The following is a 25,299-nucleotide window of genomic DNA, read 5'->3' as shown; positions in this document are numbered from 1 at the left end:
AAAAATCGGTAATGATTAACATTAAAAATAACTGCACACCTACTTGTTACCAGTTGTGTAATGTTATGTCCTATGTAATTAAGTACCTAAGGGAGCTTAACTATAAAGGATTCCAGCTCTAAATTTGAAATCCTATTTAAGAGGACCCAAAAGAGATTCCAAACTTTCCGAAAATCGTCAGTACTAGTTTTAGTAGAAACTAGAACATTCGACAAACTTTAAAACTAAAACATTCTGAAATACCTCGAGGATCCTGCTTTACAAAACTCAGTAATCAGAGTAATTCGATATGAAGTCACACTTCCATATCGTAGAATTTAATTAAAATCTCTTCGCTTCACAATACGCTAGTAATTTTCAATACAAAATAGACGAATAGGTGTTTAATTGAAATCTATTGAGTTATAGTCTTCCCATAAATAGGCGTCTATTTGAATAGAATAGTTGAATAGTTGATTACTCACCATCAACAGTCTATATTGGGCACTGCTGACCAAAGGCCACTTCTCTCACGGAGAAAGGATGAGCAATAATCACCACGTTTACTCAATATGGGTTGGCAATTTAATCTTATAATAAAAAATTATAAGCGCAGGTTTCCACGCGATGTTTTCCTTAACCATTTGTTTCTGGTGTTTAAATAATCTAAAAAACCTGGGCTCTTAATGTCTAATTATAAGTTTGAAGTCGTCAACCGGCATTGAGCAAACGATGATTAATGCTCAAACCTTCTCCGTGTGAGAAGAGGCCTTTGGTCAGCAGTGGCTACTTATAGGCTGATGATGTGTGTGATAGTAAGGGCTATATCACATTCGATATCCAGTAGTACCGCGGTTAAATCATGCGTTAAGTTAATCCGGTTAGTGGACAATGCGAACTAATACCTTATTACAGTCACGAAATTAATGATCTCGAGTTATCCACTGACAGCTTATTTATTACGTATTGGTATTATGTTTAGTGTTTTCGTTTATGTCCAATAAAGTTTATACAGCCAAAAAACACTGCAGAACACGTTTTAATAAAAAAATATTTATCTTTGAATTAAGGAATGAATCAATAAACTGCTATTGATTCGAAGTACCTATGCTGTAAACTATCAAATATTTAAAACAAGTTTGTAACTGCATTAAAGATAAAACCATCAAAAGATTAGCTACACTCGAAAATCAATAAAAACATGTTTTCCATTGAAGCGAAAGAGTTTTGAAGAGATTCGTAGTAATTGGTGTTCCATTCTCACTGCCTAACCCCATGAGAGACAGGCGTGAAGTTAAGTATATATATGTATGTTGATTTTTCATATCTTTTTAGGCATGAACACTGTGCCCATGTATAACAAGCTTAATTTTTTTGAAACATCTAAATAAATGAAATGAAATGAATACTAACCCAATAGCAACGTATACGGCAGTATCGCAGACACGGACTCCACATTGACGGCATTGACATCAATCAGCAGCTGCAGGATGTTGTACGGCAGCCAGCACAGAGCGAAGAGTACTGCCAGGAGTAACAGGATCCAGGCCACTCTCTTCCTCTCCCTCACGATCCTGAGACGCTGGAATTTAAAGATAAGTATAGCTTAAAAATAAGTATACATATTTTTTTATGTTTAATGTGTATGGTCATTAAGACTAAGAGTGTGTACCAAAAATCAGATTGATCTGTCGTCAGGCAGGTGGAGAACTTCCAATTACCAAACTAGACCCAAACAAACAAAGAAACTGATGAAGCTAGATAAAATCGTTTAGTTATCTTTATTACTATATATTTTTAAAGGGCAGTCATCTCTGCCTGCCCTATTATAGTACCCTAGCGATTAGGATGGTGCGACGTTATGTTTAATTTTAACTGTAATAATTTTATTGATATGTTATCAAATTGTACTCATTGAGTATTGAGTACAATTCGAGACTTCATTCTCTAGATGTTCATATACAAAAACTTGCAAAACGTAGAAACATATTTGCTAGAAAATACTCGATGTAGTATAATGCCAATAAACTCATAAAACGCAACAGATTTACGTCATTTCTAAATCTACGAGATTTATTCAATATCCGATAGAAAATTTAATATAGTTTCAGTTCGTGGTAATGCTAAAACTTATTTATAAATATGACTAGCTGCTTCGGCTGACTTGATACTGCCTCAAACATTTTGTTGTCACTTTTAAAACCTTCCCTAGACTTCCACAAATCATTCAAAACCAAACTCAGCTAAATCGGTCCAGCCGATCTCGAGTTTTAGCAACAATAACGAACAGCAAATAAATAGATTTCATTTAAGAACATAATATTGTTTTAAAATATAACTTGATTAAAAAAAGGGTTTTCTAAAGTCTTCGAAACATAACAGCAGGAAAGTCAAAGTCAAATAGATCAGGGTAAAAATGAATTGTTAAAATCTTTCAGGAAAAATCACCTCAAATAGAAGGATCTTACTTTATTTAAATGAGTGATAGGTATAAAAACATTTTTTTTAATTACTTTTTATTTATTTATTTATATTTTGGACCACCCACAGCTATACATAGCAAACAAATAGTAGCTAATTAAAAATATAATTATCTAACTCCAAATCTATCTTATTTGAGTCCATAAGTAGACTAATAGAAAAACTATTTACGTTTCGGCTGAAAGTACATAATAACAATTCAGGCTAACCAATACAAGTTTCTGGCAAGGATCAAACAGTGCATTGAGGCATAAAACGGTTCTCTATACATGAAATAGTTTTCTGAAGCTATTTTCCGAAGTAAGTAAGTAATACAATTTGAAACATTCGAAGAGAATTGTTGAATAACCCTTTTGGTTCGTGTGCTCATTGTTGTTATATAAATGTGGCTTTTATCTCGAGTCAATAAAGTATATATTAAATTGATATAGATCGTAAATATTGCTTTTGTCGAACTATTAATTTTCGTTTAGTGTTATTATTAAATTAACTGTTTTGGTAATCTTGTTTGTGCAATGGTTTATTGAATTTCACGGAGATTAATTTTGTTGTTTTAATTTATCAATATTTGTGCATTGATTCTACAAATTATGAGACTCCGTTATTTTGGAATATGGCTCTAGATATAATATTTTGAGAGAAGTGAGCATGTGTGAGAAGTGGAAACCTGCAACTAATTTTAAAGCACTTATCTCCAACTAACTTGTGGATCACACAGAGAATAGCTCCGCGCAGATATCGCACTCGTTACAAATTCCACGGCAGCCAGTTGCCCAGCCTCTGCGCTAACCGTGTAGTTTATAAGGAACATGTCATATAAGAGCCAGATTTCTAAACCAAAGCAAATTTCAACAGCCGGGAAGGAACAAGAAGATTTAATGTACATTTAAATCAATATCAACAAGACGTTTCAGCACGTTTTACGATTACGATCGACGCTAGGTACACAAATTTTAAAATTTCATTGACGCGAATAAACCTAGGCTGCTCGCTGAGGAAATCCGAAACAAAGAATTTTATGAGCTATAAACGTCATCATGAATTTTCTTAGAGTTCCGTGTGGACGTGCCGAGTTCCGAGTCATTATTTTATTGGTTGATGAGTCGGACCTTAAAATAAACTATGACACACAATTGCTTGCAACTGATTGTTGAGCTACAGAAAGTTTGTTTTGAAAAACATCAGTTCTTTAAAACGCCGTATCTATAGGTCGATTGGTACCATATAATGTTTTTTTTATGTTATGGTATAAGCCGGTAAACGAGCAGAAAGATCACCTGATGGTAAGCAATCGCCGCCGTCCATGGTCTCCTGAAACACCAGAGGCGTTACAAATGCTGGGGTGTTGTTGTTCTTGTTGTTTCACACGCTTATATACTGGTTTGGCGATACAGGCAGGCATATTTTCGCTTAACTACTTTTAAAACGTTAAGTTTTTTGTAAGAAAACCTTTGACTACAATCATCATGCATGTGACGTGTATCAATAAAGCAAAAATTGCAATCCCCGACGGAACATGACCAGAAATCGGAGCGTCGAACTTCCCAACATTTCACCTGTTGCCTCACCCAGGGTCAGATTTAACGGCCGGCAATAATGCCCACATAAACCTGTTGAATAAAGGATATCTTCTTTAATTTACTGTTGTTATGCCCCATCTTGCGTTTATTTCTAGACACGTTATCGTCTGTTGGCGAGAAGATTTTATTAGTTTTTTAAACGAGATTTTTGATCTGTTTTCTTGATAGCTATGTATGTATAGCGTGTTTTGGGATCGTTACATTGCTAAGGGCTGAGTTAAGTAACCATTAAATGACTGTGAGTAAGGCAGTTAGACTTCGGGCATTTAAAAACATAAATCTATCGATTTGTATCTACTTCCTACTTCTACTACAAATTAATTAAAATATAATTAATAATAAACATACATGTTTCTAGCCACGCATGTTCCATCTTCGATCGTCATTTACAAATAAATAAAATACACACCTACATACGTATGAACAAGTAATTGAAACAAAAGTCAAGGTGACACAATTTTACAGAAAAGAAAATTACCGACGCAAAGCATTTACTCGATTATTTCGTGCCTCCAAATGAAATCTGTTCGCAAATTGTCGAAGTTAAATCACATTCGTTTATTCGCAGAAACAATCTTTTATACATACGTACATACATACGTACATACATACGTACATACATACTTACAACAACATGGTGAACATTTTAAAATAAAACCTAATACAATCACAATACGGTTGCTTTTTTAATCATTTTGTTTTCTAATTCTATTAATGAAAGTAATTTTATTTTCTTACCCATTGACTTGAACTGTATTCTTAGAATTTCAATTTAGATATTTTTTATTTATCTTTGAAGCGTCTCAAAAGATAAATAGGAATATTTAATCTAATTATTAATTAATTTAGTACGTCTCACAAATGTAATAATAAAAATATCTAATCTATTGAGATTTCAGATCAATTAGTGTCTAGAAAGAGCAATATATGTACTAGCAAATCTCGCTTGCTCGGCTCTTATTAATTGTAGCGTGATGTTTTGTAGCCTAAAGACTTTCTCAACAAATTCAGTATCTAACAAAAAAATAATTATTCAAATCGGACCATTAGTCCGGAGACTAGCACGTTTACACAATCAAACTAACTCTTCAGCTTGATTTATAGGTGTAGATGTAGATATACCTACTAATTGAAAGCTAAGTAAAAACAAAGAAAAGTAACTTACTTACTAGTCATGTACAGAAAGTAACGTAACGTTACTTAAATTACAATTACAGGACTCCAATTACTTCTAATAACTTTGATAACTAATCACAATCCTATAAGTAATGAGGAAAAAAATAATCCCGCACTTAGCCACAAGCAACAAAACTGTTTCTGTACGAAACAAGAAGTCCATTACACCTACAAATAAGTTGTTACCTCCATTATATACTAAGTACAATGTAACAACTTTACTAATCTACTTCATACAAAAAATAGGGCGCTTTTCTACCAGAAATGTGTTACAAAGATGTGATGTGATGTGATTAAGCTGTAAAACTATGTGATCTTTTCCACTGATACTAAGCTATGTAGTTGTGCGAGGAAGATGCGCAGCTCAAGTATGCGATATATTGGTAGTACATACATTTATACACACATACATTTCAAGTTAAATACTAAAAACTCGACATTTCCAAAAAATCTTCATAGCTTAGCAACTCAATTATATATTCTACTGATCTTTACATATAATAAAATCGTAGAAAAGTGCTGTCTGTACATTGAAAATAAAAATAAAAAAAATAGCAGGGGTTATTGTTATGTCGATGTCGAACCCAAAAATGTAATTAACTTTTTTTTTGTCTGTTTGTCTGTTTATCTGTTTGTCTGTGTGTCTATGCGCGCTAATCTCAGAAACGGCTGATCCGAGTTGGATGCGGTTTTCACGAATATATTGTGGTATGCTTCAATTTACATTTAGTGTTTGTTTCATGTCAATCGGTTCATAAATAAAAAAGTTATGTCAAATTAAAGAATCACGTCGAACACTATTCTATGCTTATACCATTAATCTCCGCAACTATTTGACGGATTTGGTTGAAATTTGGTACAGATATAGTTTAGAACCTTAGAAAGGACATAGGATAGTTACATTCATTTGGTTGGGTATCGGCCGAGCGCTTCGGTACTATCGTAAAAGAAGTGTATTATCAGTCGTATGATTTATTTGTCTGTAGTGGTCCTGCTGTTTCGTATACCTATTCTAAATAAATTGGTTTCGTTGTATTTATCAATTAATAAGTTTATTTGTTGGGTTTTCCTGGTTTTCTGGTTAAATTATTTAACGTAGGTTTAGTTTGATATCGATTATTAGTAGTTACTGTAGTTAGTTTTTTGCGTAATAAAATTGTAAGTCTAATTTATTAATTAATTAGATAGATTAGATTTAATCACAAATATATACAATATGCATACAATCACCGATGGCATATAAGTGCAGTATTAAATAATGTTATAAACGGTAGTCTAGTCAGCCATTGTCAATAAAATTAATTAATTCACTGTAAATTAATAAACTGTCATTGATTGAACCATTTGTCCTGTGAGCGGTGTGAACTTTGAAGGTTTTAATTAATGACTTTTAGTTGGTCCCATATAATGTTGAATTTTATGCTAAAATATTACCTAACATGGCAGTGTCAGTTACGAAGATCTACAGAAAAATAATATAAATAAAATTATTTGCTGTTTCGACTGCTCGTTGGTCGAGTGGTCGAAAGTGTGACTGCCGGGCAAGGGGTCTTTGGTACGATTCCAAGGTCGGGCAAAGTATGGTATAGGTAGTATAAATCAGATCAGCTTCTAATATAATTTATTGAAATTGAGAATAAAATAATTATTTACTTACTTATAGGTATTTTTGAAAATTGTATTAAATATTTCATATATGTACAATTGGAGACAAAACAAAGGTCACAATTACTTTAATATCAAAGACAGTGTCCATTTTCTTTTCCAAACTTTTATCGAAAACAAACACGTGAAGGAGCAAGTCAAACAGATTTTAGGTTTTTGAAAATTGACAATCACTATTAAAGAACGCAATCTGCAAACATTTTTGTATTGAGAAAATATTTATTTGATCTTAGTTCAATGTCCTGTGAAAAAAAATGTCGTGGTGGCCCGGTGATTTCAGGCACATGCATGAGAGTGCGGGTTCCAAACCTACCAACGGCAAGTAAGAATGTGACTTTTTCCGAGTTATATGTACTTTCTAAGATTATTTAAATACCACTGACAAACGGTGAAGGAAATATCGTGAGGAAACCTGGGTTTATAATTTCTAATTATAAGTTTGAAATCGCCAACCCGGTTCGATCGAGCGTAAGCATGGTAAGTAATTCTCAAACCTTCTCCATGTGAAAAGAGGCCTTTGGTCAGCAGAGGCTACTTATAGGCTAATGATGTGATGTGTGAATGTCCTGTAATGGGGAGTTGGGGCGTACTATACACGACACATCAAACTATTCAAAACCAAATTATCATGGTCTGGCTTTGTACCATCTTTCCATACATTTGACAGTCAGTTTATACTGCATATTAAGCTATAAAAACCAGTTTACCATGGTCTCGCTTTGCAGCATCTTTCCGTACATTCGGCGGTTCATTTTTACTGGTTTTGCATAGACAGTCTCAGTATCTAGCAAAAACAAATACGTAATATTGTTTTATGAGCCGTATTCAGATGTTTGTGAACAAATGTTTGCCAAACATGCAAACATACGTTGGCGATGATATTAAACGTCTTGTTTTAAATATCTTGTGTTTGACAAGGGGATCTAATGCCTCTTATGAGAAATTTTGGATTTAAATGAAGAATATTGTTTTATATTTTAAATTGTGGCGACAGACAACAACGTTTCGGAATTGGATTTCGAAATGTGTTCAATGATAGTACTTTTCACGATGGAGGATTATATTTTGTAGCCACTTAATAATGATTACAGGGATGTATTTTGTTTCATAATAATAGACCTAATTTTTAACATCAGTACCCATAGTACGAGTTTTATTTGTGTTTAAAGTAATCGACCGTACGGAACGTAGGAAAGATCGTAACGGTAATTTGAAACTGCATATTCATCAGTTTCATCGAAAGGCTTAACGTTTATTCATATTGAAATAACATACTGGAAAATGTATTTAAATGTGAAATATACTTAATTAAAAAATAACATCGGTTTACTTACGTAAATATACTGAGAAAATCTCTACTAGTTTCGAGTCACAGTCTACGTAGCCTGCGGCTCATGAGGAAGAGTCTCTCTGTAACTACCTATAGAAACTAGTAGAGCTTTTCTCAGTATATTTACGTGAGTAAACCGTTAATTTTTAGTTAATGTGTTTAAATGAATAGATTTTTTTTTACTTTTACATACCTGCTGGCTATTAGCACTGCCCTCCGTCTGATCGAATGGAGGTAGCACGGAGCACAGCCGTCGTCCCATCAGAGAATATGACACCACCACTATGCAACCTGGAAAATTAAATGATTATTTTATACTTTTCATTTATTCTTTTGTTTAAAAAAAACCCACACAAGGATTTTCTCCTGTTTCGTTGGTGCGTTTACAAACATAAAACTTCACAAACACATGACACATAGACCCGTAACAACAATTTGTGGATTACACAAAGAGTTGCTTCGTGCGAGAATCTTGCCCACGACACGTTACACGGCAGCCAGTTGCCTAGCCACTGTGCCAATCGTGCAGTCGACATCATCAGTCATTTTATGACATTGTATTATTATTTAGGTGACTAGTGCTCACCCTATTGCCCCAATAAATGGCATTTAAACGATAATGAAGAGAAGAATAGAAAAATGAGCACGGGCTTTGACATAGTCTGTCGAATGTCAATCGCGTACCTTGACTTTTTATGGTGCTTTCCACCAGAAATGTGCTATATTACGTTGCTATAGACGCGTTTGGCTTCTACCAATCACATATACACATAGCTTAGCACTGGTGGAAACGGATTCAATTAATATTGCTGATGTTTTTGTATGGAAAGATGCGTGCTATAGATGTGTGCTTTTCTACTATCGATATAAACATTGCATACTCGAGCTGCGCATCTTACTCGTACAGCTACATAGTTTAATATCGGTGAAACCGGTCACGTAGTTTCACTGCTTAGCTTATTACATCTTTGTTGCATAGTAATATAGCACATCACTGGTGGAAAAGCACCCTTATTCCGAACTTGGTTGTTCTAATTCTTGTGATAATCTTCCCGTACTAGTTTTTATTCTCATTTTAGCCTCTAATCTATCATTACAACGAAAAACGGAATATTTCTAGAACCGACATCAAACGGGAACATTGACAAATACCATTATGTATTACATTCCCAATTATCAAACAAAAAAATAAATAAATTTCATGGTATTCCGTACCTACATAATATTTTTACATTATAGTACCTAAATAATTCCAATTCCATCTTTCCCAGAAACGTAACAATTTAACAAGAAAAAATCTACAAACAAACAAAACAGAATTATATAAACATTTATAAAATTCTATAAAACCTATGTATGACAAATTCGCACAGCTAGGTACCATTACTTGCAATCCATATTTATTTGCTGACACAATAATATTTCAAAGAAAACAATTGTATTGACATCGGATATTAAATAAATTTGCATGAAAACGAAATCGAAGCAATTTCTTTGTACGAGTATTGATGAGTAATGCGAATATTCTATATTTTGATTTAGTCTGAACAAACAGTAATATTTTGTGACTCGACCTAGTGCTTCTAACCTTGGCTCCTTCAGGTAAATAGGTAGGCTTTTATGCTTTATTTTATAATAATAATTATTGTAATGTTGTATTATTTATTGTTGTTGAGCTTTATTATGATAACCTTGACGTCACTGACCAATAACCGGTTTAACCAAAAATTAATATTCGTTATTCAATAAATACAATTGGAGTGTCTGTTTATAATATTGATATAATCGCTTTTTACTACATGCATATGAATATACATACGATACATATTATATCAAAATAACATGTCTTACTATTTTTATCTGTCTGTCTTTTTGTTCTAGCTAATCTCTGACATGGCTGGATGGATTTTGGCAGGACTTTTCTTGACAGGTAGCTAATGTACTACGTAACAAAGTAACAAACTTAAGTTATCTATTCATGTAAATAATACCGTCTAGCTTTAAAGTTTCAGGTTAAATTTTCAAATCAGAGAAAGTATTAAATGATTTCGAAATCCCTATAGATCGTATATCAATAATTCCATCACATCACATCTGCTGAGCAAAGGCCTCTTCTCACCCGGAAAAGGTTTGAACATTAATCACCACGCTTGTCAATGCGATGGCGATTCCAAATTTCCTCACGATGTTTTCCTTCACCGTTTTTCAGTGGTAGCTAAATAATCTTAAAAAGTAGATATAACTCGGAGTTTTTATCTAAATACTGCTAATAATAACGAACTCAATAAGTAAACCTCGGGCTATTCCTTAGGGACCCGTAATATTACGACATTACACCAACTAATTACGAGACCAAAGCTTCCTATTCCAGGAAAGATGGTAATAAGTAGTAATTGTGGCATAAAGATATAAGGAGGTCCCTCGTCACAAACTAATGGCTAAGGCATTTAATCTCGTGTTATGTAAGGAAGAGTCATGCTTGTGTGAAGGCCATGTAGCCCAACACTAATAACATTTACTGACTGAGCAATTCTAAACCAAGCTAGATTTTGAGTCGATAGTAAAAGTATGTAACTTTGACAAAGATAAAATTAAATATGTTTTTTTATGCAATAGGAGTGCCTCCTAGGCGAGCAAAAGGGCCACCTGATGGTAAATCATCACCGCCACCCGCAACACCAAAAGAGTCACAGGTGCATTGCCGGTGGTTCGATAGTATCTTTTATTTCCAGAAGCAGAAGTACAAACATTAAAGTTAAAACTCCTTATAATAAATACATCTGACTACACGTCCAAATGTGTCTATTACAAAGAGTTTTTCATTACATTTGATTAGTAGAACAAGTTGCTTGTCAGCGACTATCGATCACAACTTAACCACGACATTAACACTAATATTAACACATTAAACGCCTTCTTGATCACCGGTGACCGACGTTAGCGAAGGATTTGACAGTTTTCTATTGGCAGTCAAAGACTTAAGTAGCAAGCCATTAACAAAAATATTAATTAACAAGGTTTATTTATTATATCACAACGGTGGCAAGAATGCACACGGCCTACCTGATGGTAAATGGTTACAGTGGCCTATGAACGCTTGCAATACTTGGAAGATTACATGCGCTTTACCGACCCTGAAGAAACCTATTTACTACCTTCTCGAAGTACCCCATATTGTAACCTACTGGGTCAAAACCTAGGTTTTAGGTTTAAAAAAGAATCATATTGAATTAAATTACAAATTAAGCTTCAATAATAGAACTATATGAGAACCTTAATCTTGAGAATCCTAATCCATATTCAATCTTAATTCATCAAAGCGACGGTATAAACTAATATTAAGTAGTTGTGTACCTCTACGATAAGAAATTAAGTTCTACACAGAGAAACATACATGATGCCTGTCTGTGTTTTCATAGACACAAGATGTTATTTTAGGAAATTAGGTTACTCTGACTTCGGCTAATACTCGAGGCTCCAAATAAACTAACTTAATTAATTTCTAGATGTGTTCCAGATTCTTCGTTTATATTTATTATGACTAGTGAATAGTGGATGTTGTATACAGTTTCTGTTTTCTTCCTGTAATTTTCCTATCCTGAAGTTTGACATAAGTAAAATTATTAATCTTCCTTTTAAAAATGAACCTAAAAATCTTAAGACATACATTTTCAATTTAAATTACGACTCAATCATAACACCATTAAATCACATAAATCAAGAATCACGAAAAGGCTGAAATTACAACTTCTTTATTTACAATACGACATAATTCATTCTAGGAGGAAAAACTATATGCACACATATTTTCTTTGAAGAGTTATATTTTTTCGTTGGAAACATTTCTACATAATTTGAGCGATGTACAAACACAACATATCCGGGGTATACGTCTAAATTCCGCAATATCAAATCATGTAAGCGTTCTCAGTTGTATACCTATATTGTACAAAATGTTATTTTATTATTTACTACCGTTTGTTGGCTCTTATCGTGACTTCTGAAAATGGTGATTTTCGGCTATAGAAGAGTATTTTAATTGTATTATAGCGGTAAGTGAAATCCTTTAACTTCAATTGCACTGTGCAACGATTTCAGTCGCAGCTTTTAGTGTGTTCAATGGTAATTACCATTCCCGAGTTAATTAACTCGTTTGCCAAAGGATAAATCGATCTACTGAATCTGGCGAAAGATAGCAAGCATGTATAGCTCTTCTGGAAAAAAAACTTAATGTATTGCTGCCTCATAATTAGTTTTGAAGTCATAATTTTGTTTGTTACCTTTTTCATCTTTCCTACTTTAATATTCGATCAATAAATTAACGGTAATATAAGATACTTAACGGGAACAAAATGAAACTTTGTTTTTGTTTAAATTTCGCTTCAAAATTTGCTCAGTAAAATTAATCAAAATTTTACAAGTAATGTAAGCAAAATGTTCGTTCTGAAATATAAAAGACGGAACGGTGGCTCCGAGTCGAGTATTTCCTAATGAGCACTTATTTGTTTAATCAGAACTTCAAAGGATGCTCAAGTAAGTAAGCAGCAGAATTAATTCCAAAAATAAATTACATTCATTTCAGAATTATCATCCTGTGTTTAATTATTGAACCTATTGAATAGCTATAAATATAACCAGTGTGAATAGATTTAAATATAACGTTTTGTATTAAATGTAATATGAAATACCGATCATTCATTTATGTAAAAGGTTAATAATATAATTTAAATCTGAAATGTTCTGAAAATTATTTCTTACTATTGAAATTAAATGGTAATTTACCGAGGATTTCCTTGTCAAAGTTGTACGTCGCCTAGATAAGTTTTATTAAGTATAGTAAATCGTCAAAGTTACGACATCAGCCGTAATGCTAGAGATTTTTTGTTATTATTCTTAACTTACTAAAAACTTACTTAGTCTGGAACTTAATTTAAAATTCATTAATTTAAACTCCATTTTTTGGAGAATACCCTTCTTATAACAGTAGATACATAATATAAACATTAACTTTGTAGACAGACAAAAATGAAATGTATTTTAGTACCTATCTATATTATTAACGCACTTATTCCATGAAGTAAAACTTCAAAACAAAACAAATTACTTAAAGTTGAGTGAACAAAGTCGGATGTTAGGAAATATTAATGTAGACAAGACTGGTGTGACGTCATCACGAGTTTCGGTAGCGAGGGTATCGATTCGTATTGTATTTTTGTTATACTGTCGCCACACATGTGCGCACTCGTTTGTTCATATTGTGTCTCACAGACAAAAGAGCATCAAATGTCCGTGCCACACAATGTAAACACATTTGTTAACAAACAAGTTCGCATATGTGTGGCGCTGGCCTTATACAATGTTATTTATGCTACCCGTTTTTTTTCACCTACTATGTTCTCACTGTACGTAGGTTGACTCGTAAGAAAACTACTAGTATTAAATCGAGTGTTAAATGTACCCACTTAAAACATAACAGCCATCGGAATAAACATTCCTTATCGCAAACTAACGTGGTGACGCATTTTTAAGGTGGGCGGTTAATTGTACCTGTGAGTGTATGTTCATTTTTGTTGCACAAATCTACTTATCTCGTTCAAGGTAATCATGGACTATGAGGTCGCCAGCGTATAATTGAGACCAGTGTAGGTAGTAACAAAGCATAAGTGGTAAAAAATTGATACCACATTTTAATGCCTAGCTTCACTGACAGACATACTGACGGACAATTCAATATGACGTTTCAAAAGTGCCTTATTTAGGATTAATTGAAATAAATGCTTTGACTTTGACTTTAATGTGTATAGAATTATATTTTACCATGACTTTTTATAAAATGTTATGTTACATATTTCGTCTTGATGATGGGTGATGCCGTACCCAATGATATTATAAGTAAAAAGGTGTAGATAGTTTATTAGTGCCAAAAAAGTGGTATATTAAAATTTGGATGATTGGCAACGTTTTTGTAGTATGGGGCACCTAAATGGAAAATAGAAAAGACCATGGTTTGTAACATCCAGTGCTCTCCAAAAAGTGTCATTCGCATTATGTCAAAGAGAAATCCAGTTATAAAAAGAAAGAAAGAAAAATAAAAGTTATGACATCTCCTCTTTGTATTCGTTTTGAGGGTTAACTATCTATTCCAAAGAATGACATTTTGAATTTAACGGTCACATGCCGCCGCCATATTGGAACCCGGTACCTGTCATTAAGCTCACGACCATTAAATACAAGCACGTGAAAGATATTAATGATCCCTACTCAAAGACAGACAATTGTGTTTGTTATATACACAATATGTATCTATGTTCTATGTACTAAATATATTTTTAAAAAGTCTTATTGTTTTATGACAATGCCTGTAACACAATGCCATGGAAAAATACGATTTATCAACTTTTACTTCATGTGAACGGTGACATACATACGAGTACTATATAGAACTAAATATAAATCTTTATTTCGCTTGACGTATCACTTTCCATTAAAATTGTGAAGTTATAAAAGGTTGTCATTTTTTTTAGTTACTATTAAGGTTAATGATATACAATCTGCTTATAGACAAAGACAGATTGTCATGATAACCGAATTACGTATTTTTAGCATTAGAGTTCGAATTTAGCTCATCAGTAACCCTAAAAGGCTGTCAATATTCGAGATAATAAAATATAGAACTTCAATATAAAGTATAATACAAATCTCTGAACTGTAAAATTAATTAACTTCACTACGCCTTGACAACAGACTAGCTCTGAATTTCGTAGACGCCTACGTCCGCTACAAGCTACGGGCTACGGGCTACGAAATCACGTAGCAAACTAAGTGATTCGAATAAAATAAATAAGATTCAGTGAACAGCTGTTACGTGAAGTCAGCACTGAAATAAACTAGTTACAGTTTCGCTGTTACAGATATTTTGTTAGAAAACAGAGAATAATGGAGTTATTGTTGAAACGTGATCGAAATGGAATAAACACATATAAAAACAAATGTGAACACATTAATTATTTACTATCACACTGCAGATGACTGAGTTGTTGTATATTTTAGTAGTCATATGAACGACACTAGAATTCTTCGATTTTGTATTGTCAATAATTTACGAATTTCGTGATATCATTATTATAAAATGGTAGCGAAGAAAAACCACAAAACACCAGGTTTTCCGTGAAAAATATTTGGACGAGAATGTCTATATCGAATTTATTATATCGTTTGTTGTTCGCAAAATAAAAGAGATATAAATATAACTGAAAGAATCGTACGCTCACCTAACCCTATAATCGAATTGAGTTAGATAAATCGAATTGGAAAAGTAAAATTAATTTTACCTCCCTTCACACGCAGAAGTAATTTCCGAAATTTCCGACATATTCGGGCCCACCAGGCCGTATAATAATAACGTGTGACAAATGACCTACTCTTGTCCCCTCAGGCCTATCTTTACGGGAAAATGAGAAAGGTACTAGATTTTTTTCGATATATATTTTTATTCACTACGTGTCGTAGAAGCCTTACAATGTCTAGTTGTAACAGGAATAAAACAATATCATGGTCATTTCTACAAATATCAATAAAGTACCTAAAATACTATTTATAAAGTAAAATACTTATACTTTGTTTTACTTTCAGAATGTACTCGTAACATATCCATTTCATATTTCCGTAACATAAACTCTCAAACAAAAAGCTGTTTTACAACTCAATGTAAAATGTATCTACCTCAAAACAAGTTATGAAAGTTTTCCGAATACATTATTTTGTTTTCATGCAGGTTCTTTAATACATTAACCCAGTAAAAGAAATTAATAATTCAAAGTAAAATAAGATTCATTTAAATCAGATTATACCACTAATTCCTTCCATTTGTTTAAAAACTATAATACATTAGCTTTTGCCAGTGGATTCGCCCGCGGTCCCGTGAGATATAAAGTGTCCTATGTGTTATTCTAAACCATAATCTACCCCTGTTTCAAATTTCATCTTGATGCCTTTAAACATTTTGACGTGATTGAGTAACAAACATACACACAAACATTCGCATTTATAATATTAAGTAAGACAATCAAGAGTTGCTTGAACACTTGAATATTTAACACTCACCGGGCACTGCATACACGAGGACGAAACTGAACGCACCAAACAATTCTTTTTTTATCGAGTCCGGCCATTTTTCTGTGCAGAATTCGATGCTGCGCTCGACCCAAACCTGTGTGGACAAAGTGCTGGTTTAAAATGCAAATTCAAACAAACAAAAAGGTTTGAATTGTGTGAATGGTCTCTGACGAGCTCATTCATTCAAGCGTGAGGGATCTTTCGCAAGCCGTCGAACATTGAAACTAAAATGTATTCTCTCGCTGATTAAACAAACATATTGGTTATTGTTTGAATTAGAAATATTGTTAAATGTATTCCTATAAAACTTTTAGTATGAAGTCAAATTAATGGAAACAGGGTCAGTACAATTTATAATATAATATTACTTCGTTGACCGAGTGGTTACAAGTGAATCTGCCGAGCAAGGGGGCCCAAGTTCGATTCTCGGGTCGGCCACTGAATTGCTGGGCTTCTATCGATTTTTCTAAAATTTCTCGGTAGTAGCACGGAGTCTGGAATTGTGTCCAAGATATGGCAATAGGCTCACCCCCTATAACATGGGACTTATAACACAAATGGTGAAAAGTGGGTTTACATTTTAAGTGGCATTACGTGCCGTAATAAGCACCTCTGCCTACCCCTTAGGGGATAAAAGGTGTGACGATACTTAAATACATAAAATCTATTTTAGTAGTTAGTAGAACAGCAATTGAGTACTGATAATGTAACTAAAATTTCATATAGAGAGAATTATTAAACAATGAATCGTTAATACTCTTATGACGAACAATGAGAATGACCCATTCAGCTTACACATACTCGTTCATAGAATTTTGAAATGCTTCAATGTGTACCTATACTCGTACTAGAGTATTATTCTGCAGTGCAACGTCATACATTATGCATGTACTTATGAATAAGTATGAACAGTCACCTTAGGGAAATATTACACAGTCGTTTCCAAAGGTAGTAAAACGAAAGTTTGTGTACACAGGGAAATACATCAAGCTACAAAACCAATATAAACTGACCATCGAATGTGCAGAATGATTATACAAAGTGAGACCAAGATAAACTGGTTCTGTATAGTTCCATGTGTAGCGGTGACTAGCAACCCTCTCCATACAAAAGCCACTCCGCTCTTTTATAGTTGAGTATAAACGTTTAACCTACAAGTAGTTATACTGTTAGGGTTGGCCACGATAATTAACACTTATGAGGATATTTACTTTAATAATAGATGTGTACTGGGAATTCATTTTAGGATATTTAGAAAGTATTTTTAGTGAGGAGTGCTTCATAATCGGTTTTTTCCATAAAAAAATAATGAGCTAAGTTTATAGAATTTGTATTTTCCGTAAGATCTGAAATTCTGATTGCGATGCAAGATTTAGATAAGAAGCTAAAAAGGAGTATTTTTAAATAATAATATGTATATTAATAATAATGTGTAGAACGTAAAATCTTTGGTTATATATTATACATTCGGTATATATACGCCCGCGTATAATAAGAAGTCAGGTTTCATAGAATATACGAATTGTTTTATTGTAACTTTCGTGAGTCATGCTAAAGGCTCATATTCATGAGCAGCATGGCTTGAAACTTGTCCTCTTCAAACAGAACGTGAGTAAGCCGAAAACATTTTTATTTGAGGTTGAAAATCATCCAAATACGAATTGTTTTATAAGTCAAATACAAAATATCCACAAGTAAATTATATTACACTTAAAAGTAATGAAAATACACTAAAATAAACAGGAAATACGATTGACAAAAAATAACTTTTAATTGGAGCTTCGGTATTGTATACATTTGAATAACAAAAATATTTATTTATTTAAAAAATGCGTGTCTTGTTACGAAACAAAATATGCTACCGTATATGTTTTTATTTGTTCATTTTTTGGAATCTGTGGAGAGTGTACTCGGGCGAATGTTGACGGCTCAATCGTAGATATTAATTTACTAAAGCATTTCTATTACTTACGTTTATCACTTTTTTGTCCGAAATGGTATTTTCTGTACAAAAAAAATATTTGCCAGACAGTACTCTCAACGTCACAATACAATTGCGTAGAAAAATAAAGAATTGTACGTGACTTATCATCAAAACGTAACCAGTCTTCACTCTTATCTAATTTCAGTTTGTAAATAAAAAGTGTCAATAAAAAACCGATTTTAAAAATATTACAATAAGTACTTATATTTTTATTTTAAATAAAAGTAAACAAACCGCTATCTCTATTCAGTTTGAATAGTCATTGACAAATATACAAAAATCTATTAAAGTCAATCCCCAAGTCAAACTCTATAAAATTATATCTTACTAAGAATGAGATATTAACCTTAATGATCTGTGAAGGTTAAATGGGCAGCAAAAATGATAAATAGTCAATGTGATAAATACTGTTTATTACAATGTCAATAGTAAGACTTGAAACAAGACTAGAAATAAATCTAAGTTTATAAAATTATGCTCCATATTTGGTATAGATTCAACCACATGCATTGTATGCTATATTATACTGGCTATATAGTTAAAAGTAGGGTTAACTCTATTTGACTTAAAAAATATTTTTTTTTTTCTATTTCCGACTATGAGTTTTCTATTTTCGTTGCACAGCATCCACGTAACTGACAGGCTAATATTTTCATCACGGCACTAAATTCCACTAACTATGTCACCAATTTTCCTGTATATTTTTGGGGCTGAAAATAGTTTATGTTGTTAATATAGTACTGGGGATAAATTGGTAGCTGCTAAAAACAAACTATTAGCTTTTTGGTATAGAGTAAACGGGCTTCGTTTATTTAACAAATATGAGATCTGAGGTAATATCAATGTATGAATCACCAAACAATTTTGATTAGTACACAAGTCAGAAACTCCCAAAATCCCAAGCAAAGACAGAAGATAAAATAAAACTTTGTTATCGACTTCAATGACTAGGTCTGACATAGTTCTTCAAAACATCGGTCTCGTGGCCCGATATACCAGATAATAACTTCGCTAATTCAATTAGCTAGGACATCGTAATACACTCACAAATTCAATCCAAAAGATAAAGATAACTCGAGACTTCATCAAAGGGTTCAAGTTAAATAACTTTGCAGAAAGAGTTCTTGGCATGACTACGTAATGCATTAATCTTGAACTTAACAGAAGTTTTTCTTTTAACATCATGACTTTTATTTCTAGCTAAAATAAGTAGAGGCACCTTTTTTCAAGGGAAAAACATATTTTTTGGGTGACTTCTCACGGTTGGCGCCATAGGAGAAATGAGAGGGAGTGTCAGACTCTTACTGACTAAAAACCACCCCATTTTTACTCCTGCTTTTCAAGCCGGAGCCCCGCTAGGCGGTCCGTAGCAGGTAGAAGCACTTAATGGTATGAAAAATCAGATTTATTGATGTATAAGATATCAATTCGCCAATCATATTAATAGTGCGACTCAAGAAAAATGCCTCTTTGTTCCATAATATACCCAATACGTTAAATAATAAGAATTAATCTAATGTAATACGAAGCAAGCATTATTGCTTTCTATATATGTACGTGTAGTATTGAGCTTAAATCCGGACTCCAATCTTCTTATGAGAAAATAGTAATCAGAAAAGGAGCGATCATTCATTTACGACATCCATATTAGACATGTACAATATTCTTCATATCGGGAAATAGTAGCTTTTATTAATTTACTAATTACTTCTATTATTTAAAGTCATACATTGAATTTTTAAAAGGCCTCCAACTAAATTTATTAAAATTAGCAATGTAGTGACACTATCTTATTAAATGCTCGGTTGGTGCGTTGGCTGGACAACCGGTAGCCATGCAACGTACATTGGGTTCGAATCCCGCACGGAACAAGTCTTTGGGTGATACATAAAATGTTGTTTCGAAGTCGAAGTCAAAGTCAAAGCATTTATTTCAATTAATCCGAAATAAGGCACTTTTGAAACGTCAAATTGAATTGTCCGTCAGTCTGTCTGTCAGTGAAGCTAGGCGCTCGTTCCAAAGTGCTGTAGGTGTCATGTGTCCGTGAACTTGTATGTTTGTAAACGCACCCACGACACAGGAGAATATCCTAATATGGGACAACGTCTAAAAAACCTATTGACACATTTAATTTTGAAATGAATAAAAGTGTGTAAAACTAGTTCTAGTTGCCAGACTGATATCTTTGACAGACAGACCACAGATCCCACAACGGTTTTAATTAACAGCGTTATTTGATCACTAGTGCTTAGTGGAGCGCGTGAAACTATCTAAAATGTTCATTTTATTGTTATTCATTGTTTTCGTGGTAATAACCACAAGTATTTACGAATGAAAATATTAGTACGGTATCTACATTAATTAAATCAAAATACTACAGTGAGTTAACAATGCTGCTACGGCGTAGCACTCGTAGCGAATATTGCTACGGCGTAGCAAGTTCGTAGAACCTGCGATGATAGATTTATTTCATTTGATTTAACTTGTATTAAGCTTTATAATTTTTTATAGCTATAAATTATAGTGTACACACCCACTTAAATTTGTTGTCTAAGTAAGGGACAAATTAAACCCTTAATTACTAAGTTCTAGTACTTAAGGCTTTACAAGGAACTTGATGGCAATTCTCATCTACTTACTTGTATTGTCAAGATTGAATTAATCTCGTGGAAGAGGATGGAATTACAAAATGGTAATGTATTTGGTCCAAAGATTGCATCCAAAGCCTCTGGATTTGTAGTCTTAATTGTAAAATAAACGGAGGTTTCACAACATTCCCAGAATTATTTAGCATTCATTGCATTTAAATCAGTTCTGTGAACTCCGTTTTGTAATTTTGGATAACTTATTAATAAAAATAAAAATATTTCCATTAGTTGTTGAAACTTTACAGACGAGATCGATATTGAATTATATTATTAAAATTATTTTGTTTACACAAAAAACCACGGATTGACTTTAAAGACAAACATGGAAGGCATTCAAGCTCAAACTTATACCTATTTAAGTTCTGTGTCCTAAAATATTGACCCAACACACAATAGAGAGAGAATCCGTATGAATGTACGTCATATCTTTGACGATTGACGTTTATAGAGTGCGTGGGGTCCTACACACGGACACAGATCAAGATATAAAACCAGTTTATCTTGGTCTTGCTTTGTATCATCTTTTTGCACATTCCACGGTCAGTTTATACTGGTGTTACATAGATTTTTACTCGCCCATTCTGAAACGTCGCCATATAAAGAACTTTATGGGGTCACCGCTGTTAATATTTGTTATTTTTCCTTTTGATGGATTTAATTTCGCTATTTATGAGGTATTTGGTTTTCATTGTTATGTATGTCGTTTTGGGAAAATTAAGAGTAAAGATTGTTTTGTTATATCCCTATATGTATATACTTATAGGGATATATATGTTGCCGTTCCATAGTATCTGCCTACCGTCGTGGGTGACAGGCGTCATGGGTGACAAGAGTAACGATGCAGTTTCTTTCTCGTTCTTCTCCATTCAAAGCTACACTTTGGAACAAGCTCGTAGCTTCACTGACAGACAGACTGACGGACGATTTGACGTTTCAAAGGTGCCTTATTTAGGATTAGTTGAAATAAATGCTTTGACGTTGACTTTGAGGCGCAAAGTTTATGTAACGAAAGTTCCTGGGTACTTACCCAAGAATTACATTTAAAAAACCACAACTTAACAAACTTAATAACAAATAATCTAAAAAAAGGAAACTGCCTTCAGAAGTTGAAGTTCGAAGTGCCAGATAATTACCATAAACTTGGAAATTACCTAAAACTTTCTCCTAAGTCTGAAAAATAATATGCTGAAAACCGCATCAAAATCGGTTCAACCAAACGCGAGATAATCGCGTACAAACATACATATATACATACAGGTCAAACTGAGAACTAATTTTTTTGAAGTCGGTTGAAAAACTCTGGTATTTTTTACATTTTATTTTAAGGCGAAAGCGGTGCCATGCATCTGTCGCTGTTCACATTTTGAAAGCAAGTGTAATGTCATGTAGAAGTTGAAGTGAGTATCCATTTATAAATGTCAAAGTTGTAATTTATATTCGTTGTGAAACGTGAATTGTACCAGTTTTAGAGCTAACATGTTTGTAGATTCCAGTAAATCAAAATATGTACGTATTGTACGTCTTACCTAATTGATCAAAATTGACACACGAATTAATCTACTACTACTTTAATGCTGTGCATCTTAAGAAACATTTTGATCATCAATCTTTTGTCAAAATTACACCACAATAGATCATACCAAACTTTTGTTTCAAATAAAAAATGGTTGTCGGTCACAAACCACCTAACTTCACATTATGCGACCTCTGTCAACTTGCACTCATTACAACTTTTCCAAATGGCAGAGATTATAATTAAAAAATAATTTTTAATTTATAAGAACGTACTTATTAATGTGATGAAAAATTAGTTGGAACTATTTTCAAAGAGCTGTTAGGTACACTCGCTCCTACTTTATGAATAGCAGACCATTCAGATAATTTTTTTACAAAAATTATCGATTTTTTCATTTGAATTAATACTAGTGAAAATCACTAGAGCATAAAATCTAAGGAATCTGCAACGACACGCCTTTTATCCCCGAAGAGGTAGGCAGAGGTGTACATTACGGCACGTATTGCATTTATAAAATGTATACCCATTTTTCACTATTTGTGGTGTGCCTTATACTGGGCACATTTGCAAACTCTTTGCTAATACTGATTTTTTTTTTCGAAAAACCAAAAATACCCCAGTATTACTTTGTCCGACCCAGGAATCGAACCCGAAACCCCTTGTCTAGCAGTCGCACTTGCGAACACTCGACCAACGAGAGATATAGGCAACGAGCCCCTATAAAATCTAAAGAACTTATTCAAAATAATAACATTAAAGGAATAAATAAAAATGTCGCGTTTGTGTTCTGGTTTCATTTTCGGTATAAATAATTAATTAATTAATTAATACAATCTAATTGTTTTTAGACCATGTTTATTACCGATGTCAGGTACATCGCATTGGTTATTCTTTGAAGCGTTAGTCAGGTATGGGATTATACACATGATTTGGAACACGTTTTGGAAGGTATTGCAAGAACTCTGCCATATACATAGATATATTATTGTATTTGGTTTAAAAAAAAATGTGTTGACTATAGACCTATTACAAAACTCGTATAATGATGTAAAACAGACGCCATCTCGAGCAACAACTAACAAGCACGATATTGTTTTAAACGATATTATAATAATACTTTAACACCAAACTTTTACGCCAAAAAATATTCAAAAGTCTTCTCAAGTTATACTGAAAGATCATTATATCTCACCCAAGATGCCAAGTATACAGATAAATTGTTTTCTAAGAAAAAACTCCTTCTTTTTACCCTCCATTTCCTTTTACGACATTGTTTAGACTTGAATTTGTGGTCCCTGGGACATGTTTGCGCAACGTTTATGGCATATCTAAATATTTAGGGACCTAGAGTATATATTTACTATGAAAAGGGCTGATAGGTTGTATAGGATGGGTATATTATTTCTAGTACCATTTATTAAGGGGGGATAATCATCCAGTTACCCTTAATGACTTGTACTTGCTACTTCATGGTCTCTGCCAACCCCAATGGGAATAGGCGTGACGATATGTATGTATAGTCTAACTCGCTATTTAATATTGATGATAGAAATATGAATATCAAAGTAGTTGGCATAATATCCTACGTAGAGCAAGCTCATTTCACAATTTACGAAAATTAACTGTACTATTTGATGATTTAACAAATTGATGCTTAATCAACATACATTAAGGATACTATTTGTAAAACGACTGTAAATATTTATACCACTGCTAAAAGCTTACCAAAGGCTGCATAAATAGCCTTAAATTCACTAGTCCACATTTTAGTTGCCGATTCAGTAATAAATTCCCAAGTCCGGCCAACAGAGCTGTTGCCAAATATTTATTATGAGCTTTAAATATTGTGTACTGAAGTTATGTTAAAGGATAAAACGGTAAATTCAGTACTTTTTGACATAAAACGTTTGTGTAAAACTTGTTTCGTAGTTTTATTTTACGGTATCATATTTTGTTTTTGTCATTTGTAAATTAAGTATGCAGTAAAATTGTAAATGTTTCTTTTTTATATTTCACACACATATACACATCAACAGCCTTTTAGTGACTACTGCTGACACACCGTACTCTCATGCATGAGAAGCGGACAGATAGCCATTGTATCACTTAGAATTGTTTTTGCACGGAATAATTTTTACAATTTTATTAAAACATACATCTTCATCATAATTAGCTACAAAACGCTTACCTAAACAAAAGATAACTTTAAATAATATTTCAGTAAAAAAAGGAAAATAAGTTAAGAAAATAAATCCATTCAACCATTAAGGATAATAGTGATTGACTGGGCAACTCCCAAACTTTTACATGGGCAAGATAGTTAGGTTCACGTCTCGCTTACTATAGCGATTCATAATTTTCAATTAAGCGTTGTTCTACTAAGATGAAATTTGCAAAATCGTTTAGTTACTTCAACCTAAATTGTAACTTAGTAGACCACAATTAAGATCTAGAATTTATATTTAAAACCTAATTCTTTGTTGAAATTTTTAAATGATGAGTATTATTCTATTGTTAAAGAGTGGCAGTTAAGTTTGAGTTCGAGATGAAACCAACTTGTGTTATGTAAAAGTGTGTAAATATCAGCTGACTAACCAAATATTACGTATCATCATCATCATCATCAGGCGACAGATGTCCACTGCTGAACAAAGGCTTCCCCCTTAGTCCTCCACGTAGAATAACAAGCCGCCACATCTGACTATGAGCGACAACTTAAATATTACGTATACTTCATTCAAAATCTTAACTAGCCAACATCATCAACAGCAACTACATTTAGTCAACATCTATGGAAATGCCACAAGAGATTGAAAATATAAACA

At 33.1% G+C, this 25,299-nt stretch overlaps 1 protein-coding gene and 1 long non-coding RNA gene across 10 annotated transcripts in view; one reads left to right on the top strand and one right to left on the bottom strand.

The window, feature by feature from the left end:
• The window catches only part of LOC118282249 (neuropeptide FF receptor 1), a 155,791-nt gene that overhangs the window by 4,212 nt on the left and 126,280 nt on the right, over positions 1 to 25,299 (bottom strand). For both annotated transcript variants that reach the window (XM_035603237.2, XM_035603238.2), the window contains exons 5-7: positions 16,315 to 16,420; positions 8,405 to 8,502; positions 1,393 to 1,561 (exon numbers count right to left, since the gene is read on the bottom strand). In XM_035603237.2, coding sequence (XP_035459130.2) covers positions 1,393 to 1,561; positions 8,405 to 8,502; positions 16,315 to 16,420 — 373 coding nt within the window. The remainder of the gene's footprint in view (positions 1 to 1,392; positions 1,562 to 8,404; positions 8,503 to 16,314; positions 16,421 to 25,299) is intronic.
• LOC126911978 (uncharacterized) overlaps positions 1 to 25,299 on the top strand; it is a 153,008-nt gene that overhangs the window by 51,797 nt on the left and 75,912 nt on the right. The gene's annotated exons all lie outside the window — the stretch shown is intronic.

Source organism: Spodoptera frugiperda, chromosome 20, assembly GCF_023101765.2.
Source record: "Spodoptera frugiperda isolate SF20-4 chromosome 20, AGI-APGP_CSIRO_Sfru_2.0, whole genome shotgun sequence".
Classification (NCBI taxonomy): domain Eukaryota; kingdom Metazoa; phylum Arthropoda; class Insecta; order Lepidoptera; family Noctuidae; genus Spodoptera; species Spodoptera frugiperda.
Note: the sequence above shows the minus strand (reverse complement) of the source record. Positions and strands in the feature narration are given on the sequence as shown.